The sequence below is a fragment of the Tyto alba genome, unplaced genomic scaffold (assembly GCF_018691265.1).
Source record: "Tyto alba isolate M040663 unplaced genomic scaffold, T.alba_DEE_v4.0 Super-Scaffold_10, whole genome shotgun sequence".
NCBI lineage: Eukaryota > Metazoa > Chordata > Aves > Strigiformes > Tytonidae > Tyto > Tyto alba.
Window position 1 is genome coordinate 20,403,649 of NW_024881262.1, and position 27,408 is coordinate 20,431,056.

The following is a 27,408-nucleotide window of genomic DNA, read 5'->3' on the forward strand; positions in this document are numbered from 1 at the left end:
GTGCACTGCCTGTTTCTCTGGGGTTGTCAGCAGTACTGTTTTGGTCTGAATAGTGGAATTTCCCTCTTGTGCTTTGTCAGCTGAGGAGTCCAGGGCTGTCAGTATTCACAAGTGTTTTCCCAGGATTACACTTCTGTCCTGTCACACTGCTGTGCCTGTGCCACTATGCTGGAGCAGCAGTTCACCTCCCTCAGGTCCCTCCTTGCGCAGGTTGTGAAGAGCAAAACCCCAGTGCCATACGAGGGATTGAGGTCCTTGGCCACTGGCACACGTTCCCTCATCCCCGCTGCTACAGGACGTGGGTGCAGCCGTCCCAGCCATGGGGAGAGCGCAAGAAGGCCGGGGTGGTGAGGGGAAGTGTCCCTTCAGCTGAAATCCTTGAGTCTCCCGTGTTGTCGCTGCCAGGAAGGGGCCTCATGGTGTTGGGGGGTGTTGCAGCCTTTGGCCTCCGTGGTCGCTGTCCCCTCGCTTCGTCAGCGGTCCTGCCAGGCTGGGCCTTGCCCCCCCGGGCACCCCAACAGCTGCCTCCGCTTCCCCTTCCTTCTCCCCGACACGGCTGGTGCCTTTCCCCAGGCAGAGCGAGCTGCCGGTGGGGCTCGGGAGGGACCCCGGGGCGGCCGGGGCACAGGTACGCTGGGGCGAAGGGATGCAGCCAGCTGTGCCCAGCACGCCGGGTCCTGCGGTGCCACAGGCGCCACCGGGCACCGCCGCGCCGACGGCCTGCGGCCCGGCACACCGCGGGCAGGCCGGGGGGGGCGCTCCCTGCGGCGGGCGGGGGGTCGGGCCGGCACACACTGCCCCCCTGCCCCGCTCGGGGGCCGCGGCCGCGGGCAGCTCTGCCCCGAGGCGGGCAGCTCTGCCCCGAGGCGGGCAGCTCTGCCCCGAGGCGGGCAGCTCTGCCCCGAGGCGGGCCGCTCTGCCCCGAGGCGGGCCGCCGCGGGGCTCGGCGGAGGGCGGGCGGGCGGGGCGGGGCGGGCCGCGGGCCCCTATAAACGCCGGGCGCCGCCGCGCTCCGGCCGAGCGGTGCGGTGCAGCGGCTGCCGCGGCGGGACCGGGCTGCGAGCCGCCGAGGGGAGGTGAGCGAGGGCCGGCCGGCTCCTGCCGCCGCCGCCGGGGTGGAGGGCGAGGGCGGCCCGGGGCGGGCTGACGGGCCCGGGGCGGGCTGACGGGCCCGGGGCAGCCGCTCGGCGCCCGGAGGAGGAGCGGGAGCGGGGCCGGGGCGGTGTGCGGGCTCGGCGGGGAGGGAACCAAAGTTTCCCCGCTGACAGCCCGGGGGCCGCCGGCCGCAAATGGGCGATCCGGACGCGTTATCCAGGGTGCCGGCGGGCTCCTCGGTGCGGCTTCCCCTGTTAACCTGCTCCCGCAAGTTTCCCAGTGCCGGATGCGTGGGCGCTGTGGCGAGAGTGGGCGCTTCTAGCGCGGTGAGTTCTTTCTTGCTGGCTTTTTGGTTTTTTTCTTTTGTTATTTTTTTTTTTTTTTTGAAAGCCAGGAGGTATTTTTTTTCCGCCCCCCCCCACCAGGAGAGGTGGTTTCCAGGCTGGTAGCCCTGCGCGCCGGGTGGGGAGCGCCGGCCCCATCCGTGCCGCCGCGGGAGCCCGCTCCCCTCCCGGGTGCTAGAGAGGGGGCACTGCCCGAGCATCGGCTTCGTGGTAAGAGCTTGAAAACTGGAAGTTGCTCACTTCGTTACTGTCTCCCGTCTGCTGCGAGAGGGCACTTGCTTTTCGCGTACTAACAAAGCCCCATAATAAGTAACTGAAATTTTCTTTCCGTATTGTGCGATAGAGAAGGGAGAGAAGTATTTTTAGTCACTGCAGTTTGGGGGGGAAGGGGTATCTGTAGCCTGTTACTGAAACAGGATTTGGATAGTGTTGGGAACATCAAATTGTGTGTTGAAGCAGAGAACTGGTTAGCAAAAACTTGTACCTTGCCTCCTTTTTGATTAATGTGGGAGCATGCTTCATGTACGGAGTTTTGGGAGGATTTGGAAATGCAAAGTACACCTCAGGAGAGAGTCTTTTGTCTCCTAGTTAAAATGGTGTTCAATATCTTGGCTCAGTGTTTTGCAATGCAGGAAGATCTTCACAGAGCAATAAAACCTTCGGAGGTACCACTGTGCTAACAAATAGGTGTTACAATGTCAGATTTCCCTTAAAATTTGGGAATATCTGTTTATGGATTAGAGGCCTTAATGTGATTTATTTCTCTCTCCCTTTCTCATGCCTGCATATGATTCTGAAACGTGGTTTCGTTTTTGTGGTTTTAATTGCATTCTTGGGCAACTTCCTGAAAGAGAAACCTGGTAGACTGATTATTTTTTTCACTGCACTGAAAAATGGCTTCTTTTCCATTTGATTTCTCTTGAGTGAGCATTTAGTAACATCTTACCCCCTGCTCTCCGCAGGAATCCATTAGAAACCTGGTTTTGCAGGGACTATTCACAAAACGTACGTAAGTGTAAGCAGCTGTACTGTTGTGTAGCTTTGAAAAAGGGGAGAAGCTGCAGAAATCCATGAGCAGAGTGAAAAGCAGCTGCATGCCTGCTGAGTGATTGGGTGAGACTTTTAATGTGTGTGAGGTGAAGACCAATGCAAATAAAAAGGAGGCATGATTAAATAGATTGATTCGAATATGTATAAGATGTGCTAGCTTGAAACTTCAGCATTTTATGGGGTGTGATTAAACCTGTGACAGTAGCAGCGGTTTGGCACAGGAGCAAACTTTGGCTATTGAATGCTAGCCCACAGCTTCTTTAGTTATGGACAAATTGTATGTTGGACAAGCTGCCAGTAGATTTTGATCAGTGTTCTTAAGATGCTGAAAAGCTGCTCATCTGAACATAGCCCTTGCATCTGCTACCTAGATATTGGGATGTTATAAAAACTCCTCTTTGCTTCAGATGTTGATATGGCCATGAGTATAGGCAGCTGTATATATGTAGCTCTGTACCTCATGTGGGAGGTGATTATAAACTCATGTTAGTACAAAGAGATCTGCAGTGGATTTTGCTTCAAGGTGTATATAGAAGCATTGAAGCTTCTGTTTGGTGTTGTCATTGACAACCAGGAGAATAGCATGTCTTGGTGGCATGTGGAGACTTTTAGTGTGGGCCTCTAAATTGCACAGCCAGAAACATGTTCCAGTCCTAAAGCTTCTTAACAGCGTACTGTTAGGCAGAAAAATGTCAAGCAGTGAGCCCAGTAAGTTGCACTAAGCATTTTTAGACCAGATTGAAGTGTGTATTTAGGTATAGATACTTAATCACCTCACCTTATTGCTATGAGTTGAAAATGGAGATGCATATAAATTTATGTAGATCGGTAAGGGAGCAGTTCAGAGGGAACTCTGGCTAGAGATTTGTGTTGCTTTGCTGGTAGCGGGCTCAGTGTCTACCTGGCTTGTGCATCTGGTTGTAGCTTTTGGTTCTTGCTAGGCAGCTGTGGTGCTTGTGCTTGAAAAAGCTGAGGATCAGTGGAAGGGTTTTCTTCGAAGCTGGAGTTAGGGTTGTCTGGACCGCTTGGATTGCTTAATCACAAGCAGGCATGAGAGAGCATGCTTTTGTAATATTAATTGGGGGGAAATCCAGCCTAATCATCAAAACACTCCCAGTTGGTTGGTCTGTTAACTGGATTCTACTGTTCTTTAGGGTCAAAGGTTTTATACATGGGAAGATAGGAAAGAGGGATTAATCATCACTAAAGTGTTGCTGGATGCTGGTTGCGTGCCTCTGGGCATTCTCCCAATTGCTTGTGACATAACTTAAAAATCATGTTTTACAGCAAAGTACTAGTCTAAGTACCATGCAATTCGGTGCACCTATACTAACAATAAACAACTTCTGAATAAGCAGAGTGGTATAAATAATTGCTTTTTAGCCTTGGAGAGCAGGTAGCATGGAGTAGCCAATCACCTATGTAGGAATTTAAAGATTAACTGTAAATTAGAGAACTATGAAAAAATAAAGTTTTTTTATTAAATACCTCCTGTGTGAAAATACAAGAAGGCTGAATATGTGCAACCATGTACACGTTCAGGTGTGTCTCTTCTCTGATGATTAAAATGATGGAGTGGGAGAAGACCAAAAAGAGATGAAAAAAGATGGTAGCATTTTACAGCTGTAGCTACACAAATGTTTAGGCTGGCATGCTGTGGAAAAAAGCTGTCCTGTGTTGTGCTTTTTCCTGTCTCTTCTTTAGTACTAGAGTCTAGTTCACTAAACTACATGAACACTTCTGCAAGCACAGGAGATGTCACTGAAGTTGGAGATGGTGATCATGGACAGGAAGAAGATGGGGCAATTTTGGTGGCAATGCTAGTATGAGCCATAGTTTCTTGAGTTATTTGTTATGGCCTTGAAATACACTGAAGTGCTAACTGAAATGCTTTATTTATTCTTTAGCACCTCTTCTTGAGCAGTGTCGGTGGAAACATGAGTTTTTTGGCAGCTACTGTATCTTGTCTGTGGTCTGGTGTTCACCTTTAATGGCCAGCAAGATGCTTTTGCTTATATTCCCAGGCTGAAATCAGGAGGTGACTCATGTTGGGATCTGATAAATATGCCACAAAGTGGCTGAAGTATGAAAGCATATTCATCATGTGGACTGATCTCCCCACGGTGGAAATAGCAGTATTTGCTGACCATACTCAGCAACATGATGTAAACCACGTGCTTCAGGCAGCCTCCTGTTCTCTTCCTGAGCTTTGAACCAGTGGCCTGAAGTTCTTGGTATCTTGGGACTATGATAACAGTTATGGAAGGCATCAAGACTGATTACCAGAGAGTTGTGAAGACCCCAGCTCAAGGCTGTGTGTATGTAGTGGCCTCGGCATGCAGGTGGAATCTGTTTGTGGGAAATATCTGTTACCAACAGACTGTAAGCTACAGTTGTAAATCCCACTGGGGTCTCCACCAGCAGTATTGAGAAATGTTGGTACATCTTAGCTCTTAGCTCAGCTGATCTGCAGATGATATGAATTCATGTTTGTCAGCTACGTAGCTTTGACCAAGCTTTGTTTTATTCTTAAGTGCTTTTCTTATTATTTAACAATTTGATCTTTAAACATCTATTCCTGCAGAAGGGCATGTTGTGTTATTTAGTGATGGTCCTCACTGCTTCTGAGATGTTTGTGTCATCTGATCTGAAGTGCAAGCTTCTGTTGGCCAAAGGTGGTGAGTGGTTTATGAGGTTTCTTGATTTGTTTTACTAGGAAAGGAGAAGTTTCTATCATTGGCTCTGACACGTTACAGGTACAAAACCAAAAGGAGAACGGGACATACCTCTAACTCTTCTTCTTCTATTCTGCAATCTTCTTACTTTACATCCTTAAGCAATCTATCAAATCCTATGCAGAAGTTGGTGAATTTATCTGTTAGCTATATGTCTCCATCTTGCTATATGCTTTCCTCTTCCAGAAGGAGTAGTTCATGTAGCTTTCTCAGCAGTGAAGCAAGCTTGAGGCCTCCAGCTGCTCTGGCAGCTCAGTTTAAGAGGCTGCTTTCCCAGCTAATTGCCTACTTCCTCTGCTGAGGTTCGTCATCTGTGTTACAGAAATAGCAGTGGACTGTGCGGAGGCTTCTCAGCCAATGCAGCTCACAACTCAGCCTACAAACTTTCAATCTGAACTGAATCAGATGGTTTAATATACCAGGTCATGACCTGCTCTTGCAGGATTCTTGTGCATAGTTCCTACTCAGTTGTCCCTTTTTTCTGTTGAAATTTAAGTCTTGCCTCTCCAGAAACCTCTCGTAAAGCCAGTGGGATTAATTAGGAGTGATGTCAGATTAATCAAGAGCATGTTTTATTAAATACAGGTCTTCTAAATAGCTGTTAATTCTCTTAACTGATTAATGTAAGTCTTCTTGTAGATGACTGAGAAGGTGTCTATCTGAGTATACTGTGGGGATTCCCAGCACAATGCTTCATTCCTGCATCCTTACAGCATCTGTGACTTCTGATGTTTTTGTGGTTGTCTGGTTCTGCTTTTGAAGTTGGGTGGGGTGGGGGGAAAGGTCAATAGAAGTAAATGTCTATATGCTGTAAAGAAAAATGTAAATATCCTTATCCTTTTTGGGTAACCTTTAAGCTAGTTCTGAAATGGTTGGGAAAAGGCCACTAGAAAACTAGTAGCTGATGTTTCTGTGAGCTTAAGTATGTTTCAGTGATGCTGTCCTAGAGACAGAGAATAAATATTATTTTTTTTAATCTTAAATATTAATGACTTTAATCATTGGCTACATCACCCTTTAAGTGTTACTTGTTATCTAATATTTCAGATGAGAACAGGATTTCTAAAAATCACATGCAAATAGGAAGCGGTTGATTATTAATGTTGTACAGCATGATTAATAAATAAAAGGCTAGTCACCTATCACTCTGCAGATCTCCAACCACAAGTGAAATAAATGGTTAGAACAGCATTCCTGATCTCTCAAAGTATGTTCTGTAAGATGTTAGCGTTCCCTAGATACAAATGCTTTAAGTTTCAGGTCTTGGATATCAGTGAGTTGTGTAAGTGCAAGTTCTTATAAAAGTTCTTATTACAAACAGAGAATACTGGAGTTGCTCCAATTTATTTTTGTGGTGAAATTAGTGTATCAAATACAACTGTGTAACCTTATAGAGCTGCCAACACTGTTATTACCATAGCCTTACCTCTTGTAAGAGGAAGAGTAAGTTATAACTTCATAATATTGAATTACTTGCATTATTTTAAGTGGGGTTTCTTAAAGGCCACTTGGAAGACTTAAAGCCTGTCTCTTACTTGGTACCAGTTGGGCATCTCTAACCAAAGCATGCATAGATATTATGTGGCTGATACATCCTGCCATTTCTCTTCCCAGGAGTATAAATATGTTATTGCTACATAGAAAACACCATTTTCAGTTGTGCTGTAAACCCAGACTGAACCGTAGGGTGTGGAATGATGGAAACTGAGCTTAACAGGGTGTTTCATAGGAAATACAAGTACTTCTTTTGTAGAGTAAACTAAATCTAAAAGGTGTAGAATCTGAAGGCAGACAATCATCTATCTTCTACTCTGCAGCAGCTCGCATACCCTGTCAAAGTCAAAGCTCTACTGAAATCTTCACTATTGGTTTGAGGACTCAATTCTACATCTCTAGCTTTTTTCATTTTTTACAAAACTTTTTTCTTTGCTTGATAGCTGTCTAGGTCTGAGTGTTACAGATACTAGTATCTTAACCTTTCTGAAGAAGGATATGTACTGAGAAGTTCTCTGTGTTCAGTCTTCTCCAAGTACAGCTCTCCACGCAGTTTGAAAGTGGCCATGGAGCCATCTTCACAAGGCTATTTATATTCTCTCATCCTGGTGTGTGTAAGAGATGGGGCATGTGTTACTGTCCAGCAGATTAAAATTTACCTGTGGAGAGAAGGAGCAAGTTTCAGTTTGCTCTGTAGGGGTGCAGAGGTGTGAGAGCCCTGGTGTCGGGCAACTCTTGCAACAAGTGAAAATGAATAAGAGTACTGGGTTTCCTTTTAATATTCTTCAAGGAAGAACAGAAGATCAAATACTGTAGCAAAAGTGAGGGTTAAGGTAAAGGTGATGGTGAGGTACCTGGTAGGATACCAGCCATTGTTAGTCTAGCACCTTGTGGAGTTACTTCATAAATCTGTTCTTAGGCAGCCCATTACTAAAGAGTTAACACCCTGTATCTTATTAATGGGCGCTTACAATCCTGTAGGTTTGCCTTTGGCTCTTATTGAGCCTGTACTTGCATAGTGAACACTGTAAATGTATAGTAAATGTGGGAACTGTGGTTCGACGAGGCATTTCCACAAAAACGTAAAATGGGAGCTTGGGTTATGGACCTGCTGTTAAGATTTAGGCAAATGCTTTAATCATGGAACCATCATTCCCTCTACTGGGGTAAATCCAGAGCAAGAGGGTATAGCTTCACTGCTATGTTGTGAAACACTGCTGTGCTGCATCTTTTTGGGAAACTGGTTCTGCAGCATTAGTCATGATGGGCTGACTGTCCCATGCTGTTTCTTCATTATGTTAAAATAACCACATTGCATAAAGAACTTAAGATCAACAAAACTACTTCTTTATTAAAGGGATACCAGTAAATTAAAAACATAATTCTCTTTAATCTTCCTGATACTGTCAGACTTGATAATAGATCTCTAAGATGGCTGTGGAAACTCTGCTATAAATATAGGAGTAAATAACACATAGGTACTTTAACAATAGTTGTTGAGCTTACTGTAATGAGAGAACACGGATAAAATTTGGAAACGGTGGTAGAACTGTAAAGTCCCAGAATTGTCTCCATAAGGCCCCTGGCCTGTGATATTAGCAAAATGTGTATTTGCTTCATGAAGCAGAGCTAAAGTTGGGTTTTTAAACTTATGTATGGTTGGATGGAAGTAAAAGCAAGCTACATAAATGGCTGTTTTTGTTCTTGAAACTCTGAATGCTGCTTGTGTAGTTGTAGTATAGTTACAACTGAGTGGTGAAATCAAATGCTGTCACTGGTCAACTTTACAAAGACCAATTTCACATCATGCAGTGAACTACCATGAACCACTACCACCAAACGCTGTGGAAGACATACTGGGGAGAAAATCAGTCCGGCTTATGAACTGGAGACATTAGCTGTGAGGCCACAGAAAGTTTTAAATGGAGCTTGTCTCTGTCCTTCATGATAAACAGAAACTCGCAAGAAGCGGTGTTCAGGACTCTTCATAAAGAAGCGCTAACTTTCTGCTCATGGGGGAGCTGTGCTTGGACAAAGAGATGGTTCCTATCTGGGGCCAGCCAGTTTTACGAGCTGGTGCTCTGCTGGGAAATTCCCCCTTGGCAGGGGAGGCTGGTTGGATACAGCTGAAAGGGAGGTGTTCCAGATGGAGATGGTCCATCTTGAAACAAACACAAATGCGCTAACAAACTGAGAGAATTATAAATAGCAGAGAAAGGATTAAGGTTGAGAGGAAAACATCAGACCCAGTACCATGCTTTTTGCAGTTGTGTGCAATGTGGGCTGTAGTGCCTGAAGTCAGACCATGATCTTCATGTACAAAATTTTTTTAAAAAAACAACACTTCCCGCTTGTCTCTGTGTAGAAGTAGTTTATCTCATGTTGACAGTAACTTATTTTCTGAGCAATGCAAGTACTGAGCTGTTTGAAGGTGTTTAAGAGCTAGCAATCATCCTTTCTTAGTAATGCTCTGCATACACTAAAGCTTCTAGGTATTGAGTAATAAAAATCTGTTTCTTTGTATTAGATATTTTTCATGTGACCTGACATGTTGGTGTAACATGGCTTCTATTTTTTTCTGTGGAGTTTTTCCTTACTACTTTAAAGCAGGAAGCACTAGAAAGTTGTTAGATGAAAGCGAAGAGCCAATGTTCAGGCTGTACCAGAAAATCTGGAGGAAGATTAAACGTTTCACAGTTCTGTTGTGTGGAAGAAGCTACTTCTGAACTCACCTGCATTCAGACTGTGGGTCCTGCTGCTCTGAACCTGAAAACAGGTTTAGATGTAGCAGAGGCCAAGCAGCATGGCAGGAGAGGATACTGAAGCTGAAGGCTTTGGGATATAAGAGGCTTAGGCAGAAGGGAAATTGCAAACACCCCTGAGAGGGAGAGAAGCCTACCAACAGGCTTGAGTATGTTAATATGCTGCCAATAGTACATCATCTGAAAAACAAGACCCAGCATGTGTCCTTCCCATTGCAACCAGAGTGGTCTCATTGCTTTGGAGAAACAATTGCTGTGTGCTCAGCCAGCTCCTTAAATGACTGTTAACAAGTTTGGTTGAGTATTTATTCAGTCCTGCTGGAGAGAGTTAGTTAAATGCCTGAAGTGAAACTGCTTTCTTTGAGCTCACATGTCAGTTGAAATAAGACTTTTAAATTAGTAGCACAGATGGCACTGACAAGGAAACATCAACATCTCAAACTTGAAGAAGTCCCTAAACATTTGTCCCAGGCTGAGTTTCTCTGGGCACACAGGCTGCCCAGTGCCTGCCACGTGGGCACAGGGGCTCTGAGCTTTTTGGGCTCAGTACAGTGAGACCAGAAATGTTGTAAGACTCTGCTTTTCAGTTTTACACTGTTTATCTGAGCTTCCTACTGTTTTGGTGGCAGCTAGTCACAGAAGTGAGGTCTGATGTCTAAACTTCCTTATGCTTGATATGTCTTTAAAGACAGAATCTATTTTGCAGCTGCAAGAATGAGCCTTTTTGGTTATACCTTATTGCTGTTGAAGTCAGGCATCAAAATAAACACTTGGAGGTGTCTCATAGGATACTAACATACATATAGTACTTAGTGCAGTTGGTACAGATACCTAAAAACCTATGTACATTTCACTATTTCTTCCTCAATTCACATTAAAGTGTTCTTCAGGCTCTCTGGGACAGGTAATTTTAAATCTGGGTATTTCTCCAGCTCATTTTTTGCCTCTGATCTTGAACCAAACTAACCTCTTCCTCTTGGGAAGAATGCGGCAGCTTGGTCTGGCTCTCTGAAAATTAAGTCCTTCCTAAGCTATTTTTTTCCTGTAGGAGGATCTCCATGCTCAGCAGCTTTTTTGTGCCTGGGGTTGAAGACATAACTTCTTCCTGCTCCACCAAATGCTTTTCTAGACCCAGATCAAACAGTCCATATTGTACCAAGCATTCTGTAAATGCAGGCCAAAAGCATCATGTCCTCTTTGTTGACATAAATACTTCCACAATAACTTCAGCCAGAAACTTAAAACTATGCATTATGTGGGTGATCTGAATAACTGAGCCTAGTGAGAGTTGAGTATGCTGCCTAGTATGTATGAGGGTTAGTGTTTGCAACACGGGCTAGAGGCTGAGGTCATCCAGAGATTGGTAGCCTGAAGACATTTCATCATCTGTCATGAAACAAAACTACCAGTGCAGATATGGCATACTGTGCTGTTCCTCTCCTGCCTTTCCCAGAGCTCTGTACCCAGCTGGACAACTTTTTAAAAAATACACCGTGGCTTAAACTAGGCTCTGCAGTTAGATATAGGTAGTAACTACTAATTTAGTACGGTGTACATGACTTAGTATGGTGCTACTGAGTGAGTCAGGTAGAGTAATGGAGTTCTCTGTATGCTTGCTGTGGGTAAGGCATTCCTCATGTAGCTGAATCCATGACACTTACCTGTTTTGTTCAGAAACTTCAGCATTAGGGTTAAGAACTGGATTCACGTAACAAATTAAATATGGGGGTTTTTTGGTTTTTATTATTCTGTAGATGCATTTCTTTGGGTCAGTATCAGTGTTTCTGTTGTCTGTTTAGAAGTTTAAGTTGTAGGATGTTGTTCTTCCTGTAAGTTCTCAATCTAAGAAGTGGGCAGCCTACCTTGAAGAGGGATTTTTGGTTTTTTAGTCCAACATCTTTCAAAAGCCCACATTTATGTAAATGAATTTGCTTATACACCTTCCTCCTCAGTTAACTTTGTAAAAATATAAAGGTCATAGGCAAAGAAATGCCTAGCTTGTATTTTTGTTTGGCTTTCTGAAGCATTAGATTCACATTTAATTATCAGCATTATGAAAGCTTGTTGAAAGCTTGTTGGTATTCTGTATAGCAGGTCAACTGTTTTCCATCCTACACATCCTACATCATTTTGGATTTTTTCTCCTTGCACTGTACTTAAGCTGTTTCTTTCAGGATATGCAAATGCACTTGTTACTGAACTGCATAGAAGTTGAATATACTGAAATCTATGCCAGAAGCATTAATAACATGAATGCCACTTGTACTTGAAGATTAAATTAGCTCCTCGGTTAGCTGGCTAAGCTACGCAATGGGCATGGCAGGGCCAAGAAGTGACTGCTCTGTAACTAATGCTGAAAAGTGGTTTTACTTTTTTCCTGTGCTCAGAGCACTGCACAACTTCGTTGTACTTACTGAGTAGGTATCTGCTAGAAATTATACTCCAAAATGGAGACCTGCCTGCCTTAATGGTGTAGGAGGAAGGAGAGGTTAGGCAGGCATGGAGGCTTCTGGGGAAACCAGGTACAGGAGATAAGTTTTCCCTGAAACAAAAAAAGCAATCCCAAAACCCTGCAGTGGTGGCCTTGGAAGCAGAGTCGTGTTGTTTTGACAAGGCTTCACACATGTCATGGGGGAAATGCAAGGCTCTTTCTTGGTAGCTGTCACCCTGAGTCTGGCAGGGGCTGTCACCAGAGCAGTAGAAAATTTTGGACTTGCAGTATATTGGGGTAAAGGCAAAGACAGAAACGTCAAACTTCAGTTAGGCTTGTGCAGATGCAGTACATAAATGACAATGAAACATTGTTTTATTTGGTTTCAAAGAAGTCACTCCTGTCTCTGCCCTCTTAATACACTCCAGGCGATGTAATGTGTCGAGGGTAGATACTCTCAAAATAGCCCAATCTCTTCTGGTTTTCCAGCTGGATCAGGTAAAGCTGCCTCAATCAAAAGCAGGGTTTTCAAATTACAGCTCAAATTGTGCTCTGTGATTGCATTGTCTGTCACTATCCCTGGTCTCCATCAGTACATGGGACAGGCTGTATTGCACCAACATTAACTGCTTGCTTGTAAGTGCATCTACTAAGAATCTCTGATAGCTGTGGGGGTTTTTTGTTGTGTGGTTTGGTTTTTTTTTTTTTTTTTTTTTATTTTGGCCAAGGTATGAGGTAAAGGTAAAAGTCTTATTAATATTGGGATTAGGAATTTTTATGTAAACTGTCCCTTGGATCTCCAGGTAGGGAGAAGAGGTGGTCACCAAACCACTAAAGAAAACCCTTAAACCCAAAGCCTAGCTTCTCTCGGAGGGGCAAGCCACACTTGCCTCCTGTAAGGCAGCATTGCCATCCGTGTCGAGCTGCTGCCAGGGAGAGAGGGGACCCGTCTCACAAGAACAAAACTAGAGATTTCAGGTGGTTGGTTTGTGCCAGTATGAGAGAGCACTTAAGAATATTCCTTAACACTTTGAATTTTAAAAAGTACAAGTTCACTTTTCGGTGTCAGGCTGCTGGTCCTCCCCACGCCTGCTTCCTGCTCTAGCCAGTGGTGTGGGATGCAGGACAAATCTAGGAAGTGACTCATGGAACCTGCTTCAGGGGGGTCAGATGGTGTTTGGGTTTTCTTCCCGCAGGTCCCAGCTGTGGCCCGCCAAATCCAGTCTGGTTTTCAGACTAAGCTTGAGTAGTGCCAGCTGATGGCCAGTAAGGAGTTCCTTTGGAGGGAATTGTACCTCAGTGACTACAGAACTGCTTGGGGCACTAGCAGGTTGATGAGAAAGGCTTAATTAGTGGGCGGGCTGCTAACCTGCTTTGTAGGACATCATTTTCACTTTTTCTTGCATAACTTAAATCAGTCTGACAGGTTCCTCTGGTCACAGCTATACTAACAGTTGGGTTGGGGGGAGAAGGATGTCTCAACTCCTGTGTTATTTCACGTTTCACAGTTGGTTTATTCTGTCCTGCAACAGCAAACTTTGACACAGCCAATTCTATCCCCTGAAATGGTGTAGAAGAAAGTGGAAATGCTGTATTTGTTACTTTCAAGTGTTTTAGCACAGTTAAAGTACATGCTATTAAAAGATGATTAAATGAATCTGTACAAACACCAGCTGGTTTTCTGGTAATAAGTGCTCCAGCATGGTTTGAACTTGCAGCGTAGGTAGGCTGTGCAATGGCAGAGCTCCTGGGTGCAGTACGCCCTTTCGGGTGCGTGGGAGGTGGCTGTGAATAACGCCTCAGCCGAAACGCTCCCCCCACCTGGATGCTGTGGCTCGGCTGGCCTCCAGCTCCGGGGCTGCTGGAGCCAGAAGAGCAAGTGTGCAATGCTGAGCAGAGGGCTCAAGGGGAGGAGGCACCTAGTTTTTGGGTTTTGCATGTGGTATGCAAATGACATTTTAATCAGTTGTATGCCTTCTACAGCCTGATTAGCCTTTGGTGAACTAGGGAACTAGTTGACTCCTCAGTGTGTTTGAGACTGACATTCAAGCGTGACCTTAGAGCACCAAAGTCAGCTAGCTCAGTGGGGGAACATTCTGGCTTGTTGGGCTGAAAATGGAAGTCAGGACTCTTGAACTGTGCAACTGAAATGACTTAAAATAAAAATGTTGTGATTGAACTTCTCAAAGTTGACCGGGGAACCTAATTTCACAAAATAAATATTATTGCATGACTCTTCCTCTAGGTATCTGTTTGTCATATTAAAAAAGGGATTGAATACACTTCCATGAGGGAAGAAATACAGCCTTGTAGTTACAGAACCCTGTATTTAAGATTTGGGCTTGGTTCTTTAGTAAGTTGCTGAGAGGTCCTGCAAGAACTGTTGCTGCTGCTTGTGCCTCAGTTCCTAGGAGGTCATGGGTGTAATGATACTGAATTCTGTTACGTGTTAGATCTGCAGATGAAGATTGGCCCATTTTGAATGTGAACTTCCTTCTGTACTCATTAGCTGCTGAATTTTCTTAGACGGAAAAGTGCAAGCTAAAATCCAAACTTAAGATTTTAAAATGCAAGATTAAGTCTTCTTCTGTATTCCCATAATGGAGAATGACAGTTATGCAGCTAACTTATTATTCTAGGCAGGTGTAAATTCGCCCAACAGAAGGTCTGTTTGCGTATGTATATATGCTTCTGTTCACTGCAGAAAGTGATCTATAAAATATACTGTGCATCACATCTTAGTGGGCGCTAGACCATACCACAAGGCTTCTTGGCACTAATTTATCCTGAAGGGCAGGTTAAACAGAATGCCAAGACTCCGTTTAACTGAAACAGAAAGCTAACTGAACTTATGTGTTGTGGGAGGTAGTCTCCCTACATGGTGGCTTTTGTTCTGCTATATAGTCATTGATATCTAGCTATTATATGGTTCTCTGCTTCTGGAAACTCCTAGACTGATAGCAGTAAAATGCAGGTGTGAGTCCTGTTGCCAGAGCTATGTGAATTGCACATGCTCCATGCACTAGACTTCCCTGCTCTTTTGATAAATAAGAATTTAAGTTGAAAATAAAAATGCTGTACTTGTGAAAGCTGACGTAACTTTCCCGTCTTGTTCTCTTACAGGTATCTCCAACTAGAAATCATGAACTGGCACTTCCCACTTCTCTTTGCTCTTGGGACTTTAGCATCTGTATGTTCCCAGTTCAGTTTTTATCCTCTGGAGGAACTTAGCTCTGATGTTGGAATCCAGGTCTTCAATCAGATAGTGAAAGCTAAGCCTCAGGACAATGTTGTTGTTTCTCCTCATGGGATTGCATCAGTCCTGGGGGTGTTGCAGCTGGGTGCTGATGGCAAGACGAAGAAGCAGCTGACAACTATGATGAGATACAGTGTAAATGGTCAGTGATTCCTAAGGTGGTTTTGGGTGTGTTTTGTTAGAATCTTCATGCTGTTTTGAGATGGTTCTTAAAGTGTGGTAGATTGCATCATACACCAATTAACTATGTTTACCAAAGCACAAAATGGACATGCTTGAAGTTAATTGGCAATTTGAGTACAGACCTGTACATATACTTGAACTGGCTTATAAGCAGCTTTGTTAATGACTTCAGGGCCATGGTTAAAACTGCCTTTGCCCTTGCAAAATTGATTTCCCAGAACAGTGTGGATGGCAGTCCAGTGCCAGCACTATGCAGAAAGGCTGCAGTACCCTATTTCAGGAGGTACTGAACAGCCCTTAATGTGCCACTCCTTAGATAACAGGGCAAGAGAGTATTTCTCATCACCACGTTGAAACCAATGCAGACTCTAGCCATACAATTGATACTTTCGGTTTGATGCTCTTCAACTTTGTTCATTTGTGTTTCTGCTGTCAGGATCCCTCAATCTGTAGTTCTTGTAGTGCCCTCCTCTTGAAACAGCCGTTTCTGCTTCTCTCTGTGCCTGACACTGCATGCATCTGTGTTTATATTCCTCTGCCAATGTCTGCCCCTCAAGAGGGTGTAGGCTGAAGGTTCTTGCTGCTTTACTTTGCATGCTGAGTATTTTTGTGAGTGTTTGCCAGCAAGACTTAACGTCTTAGTGCCAGCATTCTGCTTTCCTTCCAGGAGTAGGAAACACTCCAAGAGGTAAGTGCACATTTAAATCTTGAGCAGTATTGTCATATAATGTGTTGTTCTGTCTTCATTTGCTTTGCTGTTTTGGTTCTGGGTTTAAAGTACAGCAAAATGATTTGTCAGCTTAAGATCTAAATCTCGTAGACTGAAATCTCTTCATGGGATAATAAACTTTGGGAACATTTGAATGCTCAAAATATAAGTCCTTGCAAAAATTCTGAAGCATTATATCAACTGGTTTTATTTGGCCTGCGGACTTTCTAATCCTAACTGTGAGACAGAGGTTCTCAAACTCCTTAAAAGGTAGCCACTACCTTGTTACAGAGACTTGTTACAGGATGCTACCTATCTCTTCGCACAGTTCTCCTCTGCTCTTGGTCATGATTGCCTTATAGTCCTTTGGCAACTACAGCAACTGCTTCTTCAGAAAGGTAATAGTTGGAAAGTATTTAATTTATCTTTAGCTGTCTTTTAATGCAATTTAGCAGCTGGAAGCAAAGAGGAGAGCCAGCATCATGAGACCAGCCAGCTCTCCCCGGACCACCAGCAAGTGCTCCGTGGACCACCAGTGGTCCACAGAATACAGTTTGAGAACCTCTGTTATGGTATGTTCTCCAAAAGAATTTGCCCATAATATTGGAGAGTGAACATGTAGGAATTCATACAAGTGGTACTGCTAAAGCATTCACGATACATGAAACAGCAAAGCCATTTGATGCTTTTTCTTATATGCAGCTAAGAGAATAACTCTGAACTAATTTATTCCATTCTTATATCAAGTTTGTCTACATAGGGAAGCAGTCTGGAGATGTTTCTGCCTAAATTGTATTTGGAAGCAGAGGGAGCCCATTAATGACGGCTATAAAAACAGCCACCCAAGGATTCTGTTCAATATCATGGTTGAACATGAAGTTGTTTGCATGGCAATAGCTTCCCTGTGTAGACAAGCATTCGTTTATAAGCCATAACAACAGGGAGAACTGGGTATGGTGAACATAGCAGTTCTTCTGTGCTGCCATATGCCTTCTCTCATATACAGTAAAGGAGCTAGCAAGCACTTAATATGAGCTGCTTTCAAGTCCTAAGGATCTTGACTGTAAGCACTGGAACCTACTGCTTTCCCTTTTCCCTTTTTTAAAGGCAAGCTCATGTGTTAAGGAATTGAATCCTGCTTGTAGCTGATTTAGGCCAGGACCTAGTCTTTAAGGAAACTAAGACTTGACTTGAACCTTATTAAAGGAAGCTGTCAAGATTTCTGTATTCTCCAGTAAATGGAAAAGGATGGTGAGAAAACAACTTTTGCACTCAGAAGTTCAGGACCACCTGCATAATCCTGCAGACCTGTTGGTTCCAAGTGAGCAGACTGAGTCCTTGACTTTCTTTGTCACTGTTGCAGAACTGACAGGTGACCTGGACTTTGATATAAAATACATTTTTGGAACAGTCTGTTCTGTGGAAGAATGGTTAGTAGCTCCATACTAAGACTCAATATTATCCCCAGCACTGTCTGTAGCATTCTGAGCCGGCAGCTAGAAGGGCAGGAGGCATCACAGTGAAGGTCATGGTTTTTGCTGGGAAACAGTGCTCTTCAGATGAAAGATCAGAAGTGGTTATTTTGGAAGGTGTCTCAGAATGCCTGCTTTGGTCTCCTTTTCTAGTCCAGCATTTAATGTCTGACCTTTCATGTCATTAATAGTTGCATATAAAGTAACTGTATGTTCATCGTCTTATTCTAAATTAAACTTGCTGTTCTTTCCAACTAGGAGTTGGTAAAGCCTTAAAGAAGATAAACAGGCTCATAGTCTCAAAAAAGAATAAAGACATTGTTACAATTGCTAATGCAGTGTTTGCAAAGAGTGGCTTTAAAATGGAAGTGCCTTTTGTTACAAGGAACAAAGAGGTGTTTCAGTGCAGTGTCAAGAGCGTGGACTTTGAGGACCCAAATGCAGCATGTGATTCCATCAACCAGTGGGTGAAAAATGAAACAAGGGGTAAGTATTGGCGAGTGCTTTTTGTGCATGGCACTCTGGTGTCTGAGACATCTCAGATTTGGATGGAAATATTGGGGAAAGATGGGGAGGTAGAAAAAGGTCTGCCTTGCAGCTGAAAACTGTCATTAAGCTGGTGTTAGTGCGATGTGTTAGAGCTGGTGGGTAAGAAATCTGCAGTTTTGCTGCCCCAGCAGATGTGCCTGTCTGGCCTTGATGGATGTGTATAGTGTGTGTACCCATCTACCTATGGAATCAGGGAAGCTTCTACTTTTCTTTGCCTTCATACAACTGGTGAGAAATCCAAGCAGAGTTCTCTTGGAACTATGCTTTCTCAAACATAAAGGGTGCTTTCAAGCAACTCAGTTTTACTCAGTAAACCAGCCTTGTGGAAAGCTGTAGTGCTGTTCAGCTTCTGTTCTTACTGCTCTAAACTCTTGCAAGATATGGCCATGTTTTTAGGAGTCATGTTTAGTGAGGACTTTTAATTAATTCTGCCTTGACAGAATTCCTCAGGGGTCAAACGTCTTGGCATCTAGTTGTCAAGCTTACATATGCTAAAGCCAGAGATTTTTGCAACATATTCATAGCCTAGGTGAACTACATGTTTGGTATTTCAAAGTTAAAACCAGTGTCTCCTGGACGTGAGGAGTGTTAACGATGTTGGATGTGGTATTTGTGAAATGAGGCTGCCAGATTCTTTCTCTACCACATCACCAGTTTTGCATAGCAGTGTTGCAAGCAGTGTGTAAATGGAGAAGTGCTTCAGCTGAAACTATTGACACTGTAACATAGGCTTAAATCTGCTCATATACTGGAAAGGGTAAGGACCTGGTACTTGTAACATCAATCGATTGATTAACAAGATACCTTTGCTTTCTAATTTTCCCAAAGGTTTACTTTTTGGCAAAGAATATCTTTGGCTTTATAAACCTAAAATGTATTGCCCCACGAGTAGTTGGCACACTTGCAGATCAAGAGGCCTAAAGTAGTATGTGCTTAACGAACAGTTGGCCAGTGTTATGACAGCAAATACTCAGACTCTTTATTTCCTATAGGTATGATCGATCAGGTTGTAGCTCCAGATGATATTGATGGCAGTTTGACCAGACTGGTTCTAGTAAATGCTGTGTATTTCAAGGGCTTATGGAAGTCACGATTTCGACCTGAAAATACAAAGAAACGTCCATTTTATGGAGCTGATGGGAAGACCTACCAAGTTCCTATGCTGTCCCAATTATCCATTTTCCGCTGTGGTAAGCTCAGTAACTCCCACTACCACCACCAAAGGCTGTACAATTTTCTCTTTTCCTTCAAACTGAAACAAGAGCTTGCTGTGCACAGGGTGTTTAATGGTATTTCTCATTGTAGCTGATGTGGAAGGTTTTGTGTTAAAGAAACATCTTATAATGCTGAGGTGTGGATGAGTTTGCTGTGCAAGGTATTTAACAGTTGCTTGAGGTTGAGTACTCTGCCAAAGTGTCGTGGTTTGAGCCTGGTTGGTAGCCAACCACCGCGCAGCCACTCTCTCTCCCCTCTCTTCTGGCAATAAGAAGGGACAGAGAGCCAGGCTTGGGGTTCGAGATAGGACTGGGATGGGGAAAAATCCGTCTTTTTGATCGCGAGCAAAAGGCAGACTCGTTAGGGGAAGAAAAAAAGAATATTTATTACAGACACTAACAACACATAACAGAGTAGGACAGTGAGAAGCATTGTCACATCTTGAGAACACCTTCCCCCCACCCCTCCCTTCTTCCCGGGCTCAGCTCTGCTCCCGATATCTCTACCTCCTCCCCCACTGGCGCAGGGGCAGGGAATGGGGGGTGCAGTCTGTGCTGCCACTTCTTCCAACTTCGGTGGGGGGAGTTTCTGGAGCTTGTTCTTCCTGCTCCATCGTGGTCCCCCTCTCACAGGAGACAGTCCTCCACAAACTTTCTCCAACATGAGTTCCTCCCATGGGCCGCAGCGTTCCCCACACTGCTCCGTCATGGGTCACTAACTTCCTCCGACTGGATTCCCTCCCACGGCTGCAGCCCTTCCCGAGCTGCTCCGGCGTGGGACTCCCCCGCATGCTGCAATCCTCCCAGCACTGAATTACAGCAGCGGGGCTGCCTTTTCCCATGAGACCCCGGCCTTCTTCGGGCACAAAACCTTGATCAGGCAAGCAGAAGCCGCAGGCTGTAAATCAATGTCTGCTCCACCGTAGATCTTCACGGGTGGCAGGGGGGGCCCCCCTGCCATCTCCCCACAGGATACAGGGGGGTCTCTGCTCCGGCACACCTCCCCCCTCCTTTCTTCCTCCGTTCCTCCACTGACCTTGGTGTTCATGCAGCTGCTGCAACTCCTCCTTACAAGTCCCACTGCTCGTCACCACGTCCCTTCTTAAATACATTATCGCAGAGGCGCAGCTGATGGGCTCAGTTTTCCAAACAGAAGTGGAGCTGACTTGGAGCTGGGGGAGCTTCGAGAAGCTTCCCACAGGGGGTCCGCCCCGATAGCCCCCTCCCCTGCCACCAAAAAAACCCCACCATTCACTCAACCCAGGACACAAAGCACTTGCCTTATCCTCTGGTCTTTAAAAGGGAAAATCTGAAGTATCCAAACTGAGAACTTTGCATTTTACTTAAGCATCGCAGTAAGAAGAAAAACTTATTTTGTAAGGAGTGAGAACAAAGGAAAACTGCTAATAGAAACAGAACCCTGAGGTTTATCTGGTGATGAGCTGTGTATGAAAGAAAGATTGGAGTAGAATCCATCTATGTTTCACTGTATAATAAAGAAATGGGACTTGCACAGTCCTCAGTCCTGTGGGAGCCAGAGGAGCACAAGCTATGTGACTCAAGGTGTGAAGCTGCTCTTCAAATTCAAATTGAGTCACAAGTGAAGTTCAGCAGGTTCAGCCAGACCTCCATCTGGGACTCTCAGATGACATAGGCAGCTCCATGTGACTGGCAATGTACTTGAGAGCTTCAGCACTGCAGCCCTGTGGGGATTTTATTGGTCAAAGTAAGACTGCATCTCTGGTAAAAATGTCTTTTGTTTCATTCTTCAAAGAGAGCAGTGCGGCCTGGAACTCACTTCCATGTGTGCTAAATATTGTCTAAGAAATAGGCCTGAGAATACAGCTTGCTATAAATCCAAAAAACAAGACCCACTGGTCTTTTAAATGCCTAGTTTTACTGTCAGTAGTGTTCAACTAATATTAGTAGATTCGTGTTAAAGTGAACAGCTGTAACTGTCCCAAACCCATGTATTGCAGCAGATGTAATGTAATAGTTTGAGATAACTGCTGCAAGTGTGAGCTGGGAGGTGAGAGGCTACTGCAGTGTATACTGCTTATCTGTGGAGTTTGAAATAAGTTCACAACTTACGATGGGCTTTAGCAAGACTGTTACCTTAAAGTCTTTTCACTTTTGCTTCTGATGCTGGTTAAAAACTCCATTATGTTGGCCTGTGTTAGAAAAGCTATTGAGGCTAGAAAGGAACAAGACAAATACTGCTGAGTAAAGGACGTGTTTTAGGTTGGTATCTCTGGATATCTTGACACTGGGCTTATATCTTATGCTTGCAAAAGTATCTTTAAAAGTTGAAATTTCTTAAGCATATTAAATCCCATCAGTTGACTGTGAAGGTAAATTCCATTCCTGTTAGATATGCCTCAGTAGTAATGATAGTATGTAGTAGATCAGGAAAGCAGTACTTCTCTGTTGGATAGTTTACCTTTTGTTACTGACCTATAGCTGATTTATGCAATCTGTATTTTGATCTGTAGGCCTTAGTCTGAGAACCATGTCATAATAAAAGGAAATAATCAAACTGCCAAACTTGACACATTTAATGCAAAGTAAGTTCAATACTGCCAGTTTTTGAGCAATTTCTAACGAAGATGTTGATGTTCAGCTTGGTCTGACAAGTGCAGAGCTACATGAAGAAAGGGGAATGATAATAAGATCTTATTGCTATCCAGAAACTTTCCCATAAACCCTGTCTGTGGTTAAACTGACAAGTTTTCACTTGAAACTCCTATAAAACACATTTGATTCCCAGTCAGATGCCAGAAATCTGACAGGAACCAAAGGGAACTTGGAGGAAGAGAGGGTTGCTCGAAGACAATCTTCCCAGCACTTGCTGTATCTGAGACACATTGCTATGTATCTCACTCCTCGTCTAATTGGCCTCCTGAACTGCCTCAGAGTGGCTGCTCTCCACTATCTTGAGGGACTTAAGACTGCTCCCTAATGAGATCCTTATTGAGCAAGAAAATGAAGTAAATGCAGCAGACTACTTCAAACAGGAGCTCTTCCAGTAACTCTTCTTTCTTGGAGGAAAAAAGTGCTTGTCTACAAATCTCTTCAATTTGGAAAGATAGTCTGCTGCTTTTTCTTGCCTTTTTTTTTTTTTTTTTTTTTCCCCTCAGTGCTCAGTTGGTTCTGGTACAGCTAAGATCTGAAGTAGAAACCCAGCTGATTCACAGACCTGGTGACTCTAACATAGCTGGCTTGCTACTCTGGGCTGATGAGGTTTGTCTGGGAAACAGTATGCGTATCATACTCTGCTTCATGGTGTCATCCTGTCTGTGCTTTTTGTCAAACTAGCATCTGTACAGCCCATGCCACTTTTAAAGGGTTGCCTAGCAAGAAGGCAGGCAGTCTGTGACTCTAGAATCAGTTTTAAGATGCGGGCAAAGCTTTTGTAGCAGACTCTTATAGCAGTAGTTGTCTAAAGGTAAAATAGAGATTGAAGGCTGTAAGAATTATGGCTCATTAGCTTTGCTTATTTTTTTTAGGCACTACAAGTACTCCAAATGAGCTGTGGTATAATATCATTGAATTGCCGTACCATGGTGAAATGATAAGCATGTTGATTGCTCTGCCTACTGAAAGCACAACACCGCTCTCTGCTATCATTCCCCACATCAGCACAAAAACAATAGGAAGCTGGATGACAACCATGGTAGCAAAAAGAGTGCAGGTTATTTTACCTAAGTAAGTACTAATATAATAAATTTCTCCTTCAGGGTCTGTTTTGGGGGGTCATATATGTATACCTCCTGTGATCAGGAGAAACAGAGCACTTGGGTAACTTTCCTGCACAATACTGATGCTTTCTTTTCTGTTTTTTTAACTAGATTTACAGCAGTAGCAGAAACAGACTTAAAGGACCCCCTGAAAGCGCTTGGTATTACAGATATGTTTGACCAGTCAAAGGCAAACTTTGCAAAAATAACAAGTAAGTTATTTACTTGAATCTATGATGGTTCTTATTCATGGTTTCTGGCACTGAATAAAGTGCTGTTTAACTAAGGCCGTTGTCTGTTTTGTCTTGGATAAGTGTTACCATGACATTAGAGTTAAGTTCTATTTTGTAGTCAGTCAAGCATGGCTGCTTGCTTCTACTGAATGCTGCAGTGGGTTTTTCCCCCCCTTGTCTTGCATTACAGCAGTAAATCATGTTGGTCACCTTAAGACTTGATATTACAACTGGAGGGTCTCAAGCATTGTCTTAATCTAGGGCAGGACTTGTAACAATACCATGCCTTGACTGTAACAAATACTGCAACTGCAGTATTTAACTTTTTTCCTTTAAGTATATATATAATTACATTTTTCTTGAGCTGTAGGAAAACTCAAGAACTAAATTCCTAGTTTAAGGAACTGGACCAAATCAGAGCTGTAAATATTAGTATCTGAAAATGGAGTCTAGCAATTTTTGAACTCATGGCTCTAAAATGTCATCTTATTTCTGTTCTCTGCTGCCATTAAAATCTTGATTATCTTCTACAGAGAGATCTAACAAAAAAGTCTGCCTTGTGCTGGCTTAATTGGAAGGCAAATTCCTGCATTTCACTGAAAGCAAGGTGTTTCACTAAGTGCTTTTTTTTCCCCCCCAACTCTGAAATAAATGGGAGTTTAACAAATTCAGATAGCACTTTTTTTTCAGTCATTTGTTTAATTAAAACTAAAAATGCAAGCAAACACTTCCAACATAAACCATCAAATAAGAAAACCTAGTAAACGGGGAGGAGGGAGGATTAAGATAGGTTATTCCCTATTTTTTGTAATTACTTAGTGATAATATTCAAAGATATTACCACTAGTGTTCTTCATTAACTTCAGGATTTCAGGAGGATTGTAGCAGCCTTTATTATTCTTAGCCATGCTGGCATAGCTGCTAGCTACAAGGTACTTCAGGACTCTTGCACTTAGTTCTACTGAAAATGCTGCTCCCCTTGGGTTTTTCAGGAACAGAAGGTCTTCATGTATCTCATGTTCTGCAAAAGACAAAAATTGAAGTTAGTGAAGATGGAACCAAAGCTTCTGCAGCAACAAGTAAGCAACTGTATTGATAACTGTCAGACTCAGGAAAACTATTAGGAGGCTATACCACTAAGCAAAGATAGCCTACTCTGAGACCATTGCAGAAATGTGCTCCGATTTCAGATCAGTTAATGGATTTTATGTCATTTCTCAGGAAAATCCCAGTTTACCAGTATTGATCAGACCATTGTTATACTCCAAAAAATATAAACAAGCTTACTTCTAGAGAAGTATCTCCTAATAGCTAACACTTTGGCCACCAATGTCATGTTCCTGGCTATCCAGGTGGTGAAGAGGACTAAGCTACTACATCCTTTGGGTGACAACCCAAGACTTCCAGCTTTTTATGGGTTTTGTGTTATCTTTTAAATAATGGTTCCTATAAGAATAACGTGTGACCTGTGCAGCTTTAAATATCAGAGTTAGTAGGTTTTAGGCATTTATCTCTACCTGTGCAAGCTTCTAGTATACACTAGGAAACTTTACTTTGATAGAGTATATAATGTGTTGTATTTGCTTTGTTTAACTTTAAACTTTATCTTTCTTGCAAGCTGCAATTTTAATAGCCAGGTCATCCCCACCTTGGTTCATAGTAGACAGGCCGTTTGTATTTTTCATCCGGCACAATCCTACAGGTAAGCAGCATTTGAATGTACTTTTTTGCTTAGAAGTTGAATATTGGTTATGTAATGGAGACGAAGTCTGGAGCTAGTAAATAACTATCTTGCTTTAAAAAAAATCCTGCAAGTATATCTTTATGCCTTTAATATTAGATTATTTTATTTGGAATGCAACTGAGAACATGAGAAAATATAAGTATTGTCTGCCAAGTTAACAGAAAAAAGCATGGTAGGTTCATGGGTCTGAAAGAAGAGTCTAATACTCATAGTTCCCCTGAGTGGAGAGGAAATCTCTTGTCACTGATAGTGGATTGGTGAATAGAACCCAGCTTTCTGATGGACAGTAAAATAGTGCCAGGGTAAAGGTTAGAATAGGGGCTTCAGGGATCTGGGTTGTTGCCCCAGCCCTACTGTGAACGGAAGTGAGTGTTCAACATAGTGGTCGTGGTTTCTTTGCAGTATGGGTTGACTCTCCTAGAGCAGAGCTGCCCCAGTTACTTTGAATAACTCATGTACTTCTTGCAGTGACATGTGGATGATAGATATGCTAGTCAGTAGGAAACAAGATGCAGCTGCCAGCACCGGGGGAAGAGTAAGCTCCTGGCAGCAGTCCCCATCCCAAGGCTCCACAGAGCATCAACAGAACTGTGTGTGTCTAGAAGTATGAGCTGGCCACCTATCCAGACATACGCTTCCCTGGGCTCACAAACTTGAGGGATGCTAGACAAGACACTGAGGTGGCTCAGCTGTGCTCTGTGGACTTTACGCTTTCATGGAAAAGTTTAACTGTATTTATAGACTATGGTAATCCTTGTTTTCATTTCATCCCTCAGGTACAATCTTGTTTATGGGACAAATAAACAAACCTTGAATGTGGAAAAGACTTCTTCAAGAAGTAAACAGACTGATGTGACACACCCCTGTTCTGTTAAATATTTTGTACACTACTCTTTGACTTCACTCAAGAGCTAGTTTTAACCAATGACTAGGTTTTGAAACAGGAGTCGATGTAGTTCTGGCTTTGTGGGGAAAATTACAGATTGAAAACTACAGTATCTCTTCAAAATGTCTAAAAGATTCTTTAAACTACTGAATGGTTACCTATGCTAACAAACTTTTGAGCTTTTTCTGTATCTACTAAGAATTTTATGTATGGCTTTTGTGAGAGGATTTTAACAAAGAATGAAAAACATTTCTATTAATGTTGGTTTCTTGTGTGTGGAAAAGGTCTAATTTTGTAGATACCACCTATCAAGATTACTTTTGGTTCTTGAGTATCTTGATACCTGGATATTCTTGGTAGAAATAGATTAAAAGTTCTAGCAATTTTTATTTTATATAATGCATGTATCACTGAGAGTTTTAAAACTAATGTGGTGTTAAATACACATCGCATTGTCCTGTCTTATTGTAATGTAAACTTGTCATTGCTAGTATACACTTTCTATTGGATTTAAATTTTATATTTGTTTTTGTACAAAGGAAAAATAAAACTGCATTATGAACAGACTGTCTTGTGGATCATGGATATGCTGATGCGTATTTGGGTACAGGGCCCTGTGAAGTACTTGTTTGAGACTTCTATGGAAGGTGAAGTGTGGTTTGAGATCTTTTTGTTGTTGTTGTGTGGACGTTGTTTTCTTTTTTTTTTTACTGTCTGCTGATTACCTTTTCTGCTGTGGATTAATTAATTACCAATAGTACAGTATCTGAAGAGAATACTGTTTGTATTTGCTATGCCTAAGTTACTGCTAAAACTGCTATGCGAGGACATCCCAGTGCACCTTTGGGGCCTTTCCTCCTGATCCCTATGGTGTAGATTATACACACATTTGCATGTCTTCAGTCCCTTGCTGGACACTCCTAAGTGCAAAATTTCAAAAGATAAGCAGTAAATCTCTTTGGCTTGTCACAGATGGTTCTTTGTTTGTAAGCATGTTGTACTGCTCCTGTGGCAACTGAGGGATTTGGATGGGGAAGGTGTATCTTTGATATTAGCTGCTTCTCTTAAGGGCACACTTGCAGTGAGAGGAGGCTGGCTGATGGTGGTCTGCGGGGAGAAATTCCTGCAGTGTTTGATGGACTCAGCCCTGGTGTAAATAGATGACTGTTGCATGTATCCACAAGCTGGAGGATGAAGGAGTGTTGAACCTCTTTGTCAGGTGAAAATATCTCCAGCAGAAAATACCTGAATGTGTCATGGATGGCCGTTCTTAACCCAGTACAAAACCCAGGATGAGATCTCAATCTACTCCCACAGATAATGTACAAGTACTAAGTAAGGGTGAGAGGAATAACAAAACAGCTCTATGGGAAGAATGTCTGGCTTGGACTGCTGGCCTCTCTTTTCCTGCTTGAGTTGATTACTGCAAGCATCAAGAAGAATAAATCTGGCTATCTTATGTGATGTATTAGTTGCCTACTACCAGATTCTCATAAACTGGGAGAAGAGTGCTC

The 27,408-nt window shown here is 43.1% G+C and overlaps 1 protein-coding gene across 9 annotated transcripts; it reads left to right on the forward strand.

Annotated features, from left to right (window-relative positions):
* Nucleotides 1-984: 984 nt before the first annotated feature.
* Nucleotides 985-26,461, forward strand: SERPINE2 (serpin family E member 2). Of its 9 annotated transcripts, none has more exons than XM_033005398.2 (12): nt 1,041-1,076; nt 13,108-13,177; nt 15,035-15,309; nt 16,018-16,038; nt 16,512-16,631; nt 17,790-18,017; nt 19,073-19,270; nt 22,801-22,999; nt 23,143-23,243; nt 24,257-24,343; nt 24,883-24,966; nt 25,785-26,461. In XM_033005398.2, exons 3-12 carry the CDS (start codon nt 15,054-15,056, stop codon nt 25,820-25,822), a joined length of 1,332 nt encoding a protein of 443 aa, XP_032861289.1. In that variant the 5' UTR covers nt 1,041-1,076; nt 13,108-13,177; nt 15,035-15,053; the 3' UTR covers nt 25,823-26,461. The 9 variants fall into 9 exon arrangements, with proteins under 9 accessions (XP_032861288.1, XP_032861293.1, XP_032861289.1 ...); XM_042800401.1 differs by having other exon boundaries at nt 16,515-16,631; XM_033005397.2 differs by lacking the exon at nt 13,108-13,177 and having other exon boundaries at nt 985-1,076.
* The last annotated feature ends 947 nt before the right edge of the window (nt 26,462-27,408 follow it).